Here is an 8,884-nt window from a genome sequence, read left to right on the forward strand (position 1 = left end):
TTCATGAATTACATTAAAAGAAACAAACTTAAATGTGTTTTTTGGCCAACAACACCAAAAAGTTCCTTTTTTTTTTGTTTTGATAATCCTAAAATTGACAGAACTATTAATGAGATCAGTATTCTCACTGATATCCATGTGTAAATGTATGATTTTGAAAATATGTAATGAAAACAAGATGCATAAATGCTTACACAGATGTACAAACACACACAAATGTTTCATTATCTTGCAATGACCTTCAGCAAGAAAAACACTTTCTCCAGTTTGAGTCCAGCTTTGGATCTGTTGCAAGTTTTGGTTCCTCAGTTCATGGACACATTCTTGGAGATGTTCCATGTAGGCAACATTGAGATTCACTGTAGTAAGTATGTGAGTGTATGTGCATGTATAGAGCCAGTTATCAACAAACATTCACCTCCATGTTGCACTACCATCCCATAGCAGTAATCATAATTACAGCAGTTGTTAGAAAGGTAATAGCCCAACTGTTATCTTCAATTTCTGTTTTAGGAAGACAGTTGTAGGTCCAAGGGTCAACTTTTCCATACCTGTACTGGAAAGAATGTATTTTCTAAACAAAGCCTGGACACAGGAGAGGAACTAATCTCCCCATTGGGAAGTGTATACATTAGGCAAACGTGATTGAAATAGTTGGGGATTTACATATCCCTTTTCTCATTAGTGGTATTGAGTGACTGGATATTGAATAACAAACATGGTGAAAGTGGGTTTGGAACTCAAAGCTTCCAGGCTGGATTCCTGCAGGCTGTAAGGCCTAAAGTCAGTGCTTTTGGGGCAGCTACAAAGGCAGCCTCACTGAACCCCCGATGTTGGCTTTGGACCTATAGTTCCTTCCTGTTCATGGAAATTCTTGTACAAATGAAAGATGTTTCAGTTGTACCAAAAAAATGTTGGATTGGGCTGAGCCTTGATGGCTGACGATGCAATTTTATATCAAAGCAATGTGTTCTGCCTGAATTATGTTCATATCTAATAGAAAACATTGCAAAGAGATGAAGAAAGGTTAATGACAGTTGTAATAAAGACATTTTTATATGAATAACACAAGGAACAATAATGCAAAATCACTGTTTTGAGCTCTCACTTGAATCAGTAAATAAGAAAAAGACATGAATGGAGAAAATATTAAGGGAAATAAACTTAATGCCGTATGCTCTACAAATCCAAGTATTGCTGCATGGAAGCACAAGTGTCTCACTCTTGTGACCATGTTGACCATTGTGAAGATATGCTGACCTCTGCTGGACATAAAGATTTGTGTTTTTTTTATAATTACACACAGTGCCTCTCAGTAGATTCATGTGCCGCTTCATATTTGTTGTAAATCTTTTCAGTTTCTTCTAACCTGCTCAGGGTACTGTAGCACAGAGATGAGCTCTATCACTTATCACATTAGGACAGTGCAAAATTGGGCAAAATTTCAGTCTGAATACTTGTCTGTAATTTTCTAAACTTACAAACAAATCTTTCCACTGTCCTTGTCTTGTTTTAAACCTCACCACTTTTTTACCAAATGCTAATTAAAAACAAATTTTATTGGCATTTTAACAGAAGACATTTTGACTTGTCATAGTAAAGGAAACACAGGTGTTACTAATAACCTTAACGATGGCTCTGTGTGACAGTGAGCCACCAGGACACTGACTCTGAAGCAGCTAAACTGAATTCAGCCATCATTAATTTTCTCATCTACACTACTGTGACATGTTCTGATGTCTCTGCCTTTAGTATCTCATACTACTAGTCATGCTGTCTTACATTTAAACAAGAAGACTTACTTGTTTATCTTAAAACAAGCTCTGATCCTGCTGTTATGGTGAGATTACTTAAGTAGTACCCAATGAAGCTTTCCATGTTTCAGGCTATAGCAATGTTTGGTAGTATCTGCAGTATCTTTTCACAAAATAATTAAAGAATATACTATTGTTGGATGACTTTAAATGAGTGCGTGTTTTTACGTGTAGTAAACTGACCATAAACTTAACTCATGTTTAATCCAATGACAGAGGATTTTTTCCACCTCTACAAAGTGAATATTTTAACTTTAGAAAATATGTTAAAATCACAAAAGAGTTTAGAAAAGGTATGTGTCATGATTTCTTCAAAGATTTATGTTCTGCTCATCTGAATGTGTAATGTAGGCTACCATGGCTTTGCTCTTTAGTTCCTCACCACTAGATGCCACTCATGTTACATTACAAACTGCATGAACAGAAATGAAACTTGCTCCCAGCAGCCCATTTATATTTTAGCAGCCGTGTCTTTTTTTGCCAGTGCTACCATAAATTGGCACAAATTATTTAACCTGTTAAATACAAAAGCTTCAGTCCCAGACAAGTGAGATCAGTTCACTGCTGGTGAGCCAATTCCAACCATGAATTCCAGCCACCAACCATTGCCATGTTTTGATTGATGGCACCTCATTTTCAGTGCAGTCAAGACGCACATTGGATGTTGCTTTCCCTCGGTACCACATTTGAAGTGGATGGTGCGAGAACGGGGGCAGACTGAGTGTGAGAAGGCAGCTCATTAGCTGTCCGGGTCCAGCAGAGTGGCTCGTTTGTCCCAGGAGAGCTGTTCAGAGTTCTGGGAAACTCACCAACACGCCAACAGCTGCAACTCTACAGCAACCTGATGAAAACTCTTCCTGTCCTCTCTTCGTCTCTTTCTTCATCTAAAGAACTTTGTCAGTCTGTCCCAGCAGGCCTGGATCTCAATCCATCTGTACTCACATCATTTCAGGGTTTAACTGAATAAAAGGACCCTTAGATCAAGAGATAACCGTCATCTATGCTTTCTCTGTCGACTATGTGTGGATCCGGGGATTGTGTGTGTTTGTGCAAGTGTAATATGGAAGTGAGGCTGTGTATGTGTGTGTGTTAAGGGGGAGGTAGTCTGTCTCTGTGAGTGAGCTTCAATTTCTCCTTGAACTGTCGACCAAGGTTTTGTGAAGTTTTTTTATTTTTATTTTGACTGAAACTGCTCTGGACTCCTGCTGGTAGATATGAGTTGTGATGTGCCACAACTTTAAATGTAGTTTCACCTGATTTGTTCAGTGTTTTTTTTTTTTTAAGTTAATTGTACAAACAATAGAACTTTAGCGTCATACACTAAAAAGACTACACTAAAAATTTACAGCAACCTATAAAAATTTTTACACTAACCTTTCATGACTTCATTGGATTTTATGCATGTTTAAAGATCAAGATGGTGTGTGTGGTGGGTAGTATTTGTCCAGTGAACAAGCTTTATGGCAAAGATACTGTTGTATCTTCATTTTCAGCAAAAAAAATAAAATATGTATTGTATGCTCATTATATGGTTAACAAAAAACACCTCACATGCCTTTCTAAAATGCACACATTGTGTGGGGTTACACACACAAATTACACAATATCTGACTTTTTTTGTCTGCTTTTGACTGCATATATATGCTGTAGCAACTGATTCTGCAAACATGTAATTTCAACCACCAAATTCAGATGGAGATACTTTAATTAAAGTCAGATGGCATAGTTCAGGTCCTGGGCTGCCATTTGGTTCCAACAGATAAACACATAATAACATCCTGTTAAATTATTTCTGAAATCAATTCTGATTTTTGGTTTGATTTAACACAAGAGAGAAGGTAATCATTATCGGTAAAATCTATCTCAAATGCAAACACTGTAAAGCACAAACACATAAAAAACACAATAAATAGATCAGTATACAGAAGAATATGGACCTGCTGCACATGTGAGCATGGTGATCCTGATTGAAAGTAACAAAACAACACTTTGAGTGTATGTAGTGTATACAATATGGGGTGATTTAGTGAGCTACATTCTGATACCTGTCAAAAGTATCTGTATAATAATGAACAGATACTATATACGACACACAGGCTGAGCTTGCAAAGCCATACTGTACGTTTATATGGTTTTGTTATCAACTGTGATGTTTATTGATAGACTGTCCAATGGTCAATAAAATGACAACACATGTAGTGAAGATGAAAAATCCAAATCTAGACTTAAAACCAAATATAAATGAAGAAAAGAAGTTACATTCAGTGTAAACATGCCACAATATTAATTACAGCACACATGCACACAACAAAATATACTTTATTTAGAAACAAACTGTAGCTTCTGAGATTTCTCATGGCTTTCTTCATGAAGAAACAAACCGAGTATTGTCTTTATTGATCAAATCCTCAAAAGACATCTCTAGATACACGTCACTGGAAAAAAGACAAGATAATGAACACGTGTAGCCAGTCTGGCCTGACATTTCATTTTACCACACACTCTGTGTTATGTTTGTGGATGATGAGGAATGAGACGATGACAACTGCTGTCTTGCCAGCTTGCTGGAGGGGATTTATTCTCTCGGGGGCGGTGTAAAACACAATAATATCAGTACAGCAACTTCACATGACCGGGTGTCTACATGCACACATCTCCTCAGCAAGGCCTGCAGCAGAATAGCTCGAATCCACAGGAAGTAACATCGCCAAAATGTCAAAGGTCACACAACCAAAATACAATTAACAAATAAAAGCTCCCCAAAAGAAATATATACAGAAACAGGTATTTAGGCCTGAAAAACAAAAACAAACTGTGAACAGAGATGGAAAATGGATTATTGATGAAATATAAACACGTTCTGAAAGATACAACCCATACTGCATTAAAGATTGTGATGGATTTGAGTTTACAGGTGAGTACTGGAGAAGATGATTTCAGAGTCAATATTTCTGGTCATCTGCAGGCTTTAAAAGCAGAACTAAAGCTGGTGAATGAAGAGGGGAGTCCTAGGCTGTTGCTCCACAAAGTCTTACAGCGGCTGAGATGTCTGAGTCCTCTGATCGCCCTGTCATCATAAATGGCCAGGTCTGTCAAAGCAGAAGACAGCAGGTTTATCACACAGCCAGCACATATCTCCAGAATCATCATACATTGCAATAGTCTTGATGAAGAGATTACTACTGTACACTGATCATATCAAAGGCAAGAAATACATTTAAAATTCTACGATTCAGGAATTAATTTGCTTTCTGCTCTTCTGAGGCAGTTTGAACAATTTATTTTACTTTAAAACTTTAAAGGTAGTGTTATAATTTGAACATGCTTACTATGCTGAAAAATAGAAGTTCCTGCAAAGTTTGAGGTCCATACCAGATTGACGGGGTGCGCAAAGCTGTTCTCGAATCGGTCATCCTGCAGAAGCTGTCTAAGGTGAGAGATGTAGCTAGAGGCGAGTCGGAGCGTGTCCAATTTTGACAGCTTGGTGTCCGCTGGTACCCAGGGCAGGCTGGTTTTTAGTCTGGAGAAAGCTTTGCTCAACACTCTCATCCGCGCCCTCTCCCTGGCATTGGCCGCGTTTCTCTGCGACTGCCGCGTTTCCTTCTGGTGCGTCTTGGACAGTTTGCGCCCCTCCTTGATCCTCCCGTCCTCACAGTCATTGTCCAACTCCTCATCCGAATAACGGGTGGGATTATAGCAAGTAACTTTCCGCGCCGTCCTCTCCAAAGGGTTTGCAGTCCTTCTCTGACATGTGTCATAGTCCTCAGCATCGCTTGTTACTGAGCCAGTGGACATGGCTGTTCCACCTGCGCCTGGAGGCAGACAGGAGTGGCACTTTGGGGACAGCAGTGACTGAAAATCTCAATTCTCAGAAAAACAAAAGGTTGGAAGTCAACAGGCTATCAGCACTTTTAAAATATTCCCATTTGGTAACCCTCAGCCTGAAGCCCTAAAATGTCACCACTTGACTATGCTACAATACCAATTGCATGAGGTCAAGTCTGAAAATTGCAGTGCTCTCTAAAACTAAAACATGCCCCCTTGCTTTGCTACCCCTCTAATTTAAGTGTCCTGGACTTGGCATCTGTACAGTTTCTTCTGAACATTTCTCCTCCCCCTTTTTCTGCAAGCCACCATGACCTCAGTAAGACCACAACTCTATCTCCCTTTGTAAGACTGACGCTCATCTGCAACTTGATAATTATATTAAGCCTGTATATGAATGGCAAATTATTGGCAAATCCGGTGGAAGGTGACCCATGTAATTAAATTGCAAAAAATCATACTGATACATGCCTGAGGATTGATATTGCAAAACACAGAGATAATATGTTGTATCAGGAAGGCAAACTTTCTTAATAATGATACACACATTGCAACATTCGGAAGTGCACTCTGTATGTCCATGTAGTAAACATTTCCTTGGTTTGTCAGCTCCACAGATGTGTTGTGGTAATAGAAATGTCTTGAGGACCTTATCAAAAGTGCCTAATCCTTCGCTGGTTTCACAGAGGGATTGGGTTTCTGCAGATGGAGCAGCCTTTCACACGCAGTCTGTGTGCACCAGCCCCAGCTGTTATCGGTTCCCATGACATCTGGAGCGTTGGCATGACAAGGGTGTGGCACAGGGGAGGAGGCACCATCTTTATTCCCATAGTATCACAAACGCTCTTTACTGCACATCTCGCCATTTTCTTGTCTGTCCTCCAAACCTTTCTGAGAGCATCCACTCAGAGGCCAGACAGGACAGCATATTTTATTGTGCAGTGAGATCAAGAACTAAAAGAGAGGGAAAGAGAATGAAGGTACTCAAGGCCTCACTGGAAGCTGCAGGATTGCAAAATGTGTTTGCAAAGTTGCCATACTGCCTGAAAAGCTCCTTTCAGAAAAAGGAGTGTTATAGCAAACTTTGCCTGTCAGACAGCATAGTTGTTGTAGCCTGTGCAGTTTGTTAACATTGCAATGGAAAATACTGCAAGCACTGTGCCCACTGAATTTACAAATGCAAGTCAAGCCTTGGGGAAAACTGGAAGGAGATTTAAAGGTGTGGGATACTGGGAAATGCACAACCTCTACCCATAGTTACAGAAAAACCCCTCTAGTTTCTGTAAGATATTCTCAGAAAATCCCAGGTCCCTGTAAACTATCACTCCACATAATATGTGTGAAATTTAGATTTTTTTTATGACAATAGCAAGTCTCTGCCAAGGATTACCTAACTGCAGCTGAGATGCATGCTTGATTTTGGTAATAGGCTATGCCAGGGTCACTAGAGAGAGAAAGGGGGAATTACTGTACTGTGCACTGAGCTGAATGATGTACTGTATTCCAACAGTTCCCAGGATGGTGTGTAATTTATACCAACACTTTATTATTCTCTCTTTATTAAGCTACCAACATGTTCAGTGTTTAACAAGTGATTCAAGGGCAAAAATAATCACTTGTTCCTCTTTATAATGATATTCCAATTCAAACTTTGAAGTACCCTGTGGTTTTCCTCAGCTGTCATACACAAAGAATGCTCCTAAATCTAAGGACACATTCCTAAATTCCCCATAATCCTGCTCTTCCATGTAGTTTTCACGAGAAGACCTGACATCAGCTGGACCGTGCTCTTAGCTTATCCTTGGATGTGTCATGATGTTGAGATATGAGGTTCCACTTGTGTTGGTAAGACAGTCAGAGCTTCAGGCAGACTGCCATCTCATCTCCTGTCGCTGCATCTGTCAGCGAGGTGGACGGCCTGACTGACACAGCTGAAGGTGCAAGCTGAGGGATTCTGCTGTTGGATTTATTCCTCTTTTGATAAACTGTCTTTTTTTTTTTTACACAACACGAAAAATTATTGGCTACATGACACATATTTCCACCTGCTGCTTCATTCGCTGTCGCAGAAACAGGTTGAGATAAAACAAGGGTGCTCATTAGTCATTCTCTGCATGTAGTTCCTCAAATAAAAGCAGAAAATATTGTCGAAAACATCAGTGTAATTGATGGTTACATGGTTATTGTATTTGCCCTGGGAATAATTAAATTCAGGGCCAACAGTAATAAATATCACTTGAAACCTAACTTGAAGGGAGAACTAGCATTTGTCTATCAGCAAAGACTTTCAGGGGTCAGGACCTCCATTGGGGCCCTAAACTGGAGAAGCAGAGAGACAGGTGCAAGCTCATGATGTCAGAGGCCTTTCTCTGTTTCTCTCCCAACCTCATATGATTCCCACTGAACCAGCTTGCGACACATTAAGCTGGTGTGTGACACCAGTGAAGACACAAATCAGTGACAGCCATCAGAATTTTTTTAATCATTGCATACATACACCTATGCCAAGTACACATGGGCTTTCAAGGCACCACAATTACTATAAACCGGATCCAGATCCAATATGTAGCACATACAAACAATACCGGACCAAAAAACCCAAAAGACTAATGATACCAGTTCATATAACTTACAAAATCTGAATTTCAGGCCTTCATGTCTACAACAAAATTCATAGGTTACTGATAAAGTCTATTAAAGTCCAAACTACTGGAGAAATGAAAGAAAAGTCTAATCAAATACTCAATTTTGCCTTCTTCTCCATGCTTTTGAGACAAAGTTAAACAAACTTAAACGCATCAAATCCATTAGAAAAAGGGTCTCTGTGGAATTGCTGCATGCACATACTGTATATTCCATATATACTGAGGTTTGACTCAGTTTTTAATGAAATTGACATGCCCACTAACTCATCCACACATGGGGAATTTCATCTCAGCTCTTAATTTATTGCAGCTGTAAATCCTCTCAGTGTCTCACTGTCTTGTGTGTCTTAACAAACAAACTGAAATTTGAAAAACAAACTGAAAAACGTATTTCCTCATTTTCGGGTATTTCAAAGTTGAAAGACACATGTAATGACAAAGTGAGACAAAAGAAGAGACAAAACATCATGTTTGAAAGATAAAGAGCACATGCTGTATTGCACATTAGGGCACATTACAAGAAACAGCAACTGTGTGAGTGATAGAAGTATGGCAAGACTGCATACACAACACAGAATGACTTGACCACTGGTTTATCAG

At 39.3% G+C, this 8,884-nt stretch overlaps 1 protein-coding gene and 1 long non-coding RNA gene across 2 annotated transcripts; one reads left to right on the plus strand and one right to left on the minus strand.

The window, feature by feature from the left end:
* The first annotated feature begins 1,660 nt into the window (after nt 1-1,660).
* Nucleotides 1,661-2,811, plus strand: LOC122972803. Its single transcript, XR_006399853.1, has 2 exons — nt 1,661-1,840; nt 2,455-2,811. It is a non-coding gene; the product is annotated as an uncharacterized LOC122972803 (long non-coding RNA).
* Nucleotides 2,812-4,363: 1,552 nt separating this feature from the next.
* On the minus strand, nt 4,364-5,815 carry LOC122972710 (musculin). The gene is made up of 2 exons (XM_044339965.1): nt 5,187-5,815; nt 4,364-4,903 (listed from the first exon to the last, which is right to left on the minus strand). Exons 1-2 carry the CDS (start codon nt 5,607-5,609, stop codon nt 4,823-4,825), a joined length of 504 nt encoding a protein of 167 aa, XP_044195900.1. The 5' UTR covers nt 5,610-5,815; the 3' UTR covers nt 4,364-4,822.
* Nucleotides 5,816-8,884: the final 3,069 nt, after the last annotated feature.

The sequence above is a fragment of the Thunnus albacares genome, chromosome 21 (genome assembly GCF_914725855.1).
Source record: "Thunnus albacares chromosome 21, fThuAlb1.1, whole genome shotgun sequence".
NCBI classification, from domain to species: Eukaryota; Metazoa; Chordata; class Actinopteri; order Scombriformes; family Scombridae; genus Thunnus; species Thunnus albacares.

Bases quoted from the DNA above. Each gene is read 5' to 3' on its own strand.
- LOC122972710 (XM_044339965.1), bottom strand. From the start codon at position 5,609: ATGTCCACTGGCTCAGTAACAAGCGATGCTGAGGACTATGACACATGT. The intron at 4,904-5,186 runs GTATGGACCTCA...CTGCTTTGACAG, and splicing joins TTGCGCACCCCGTCAATCTG to ACCTGGCCATTTATGATGAC.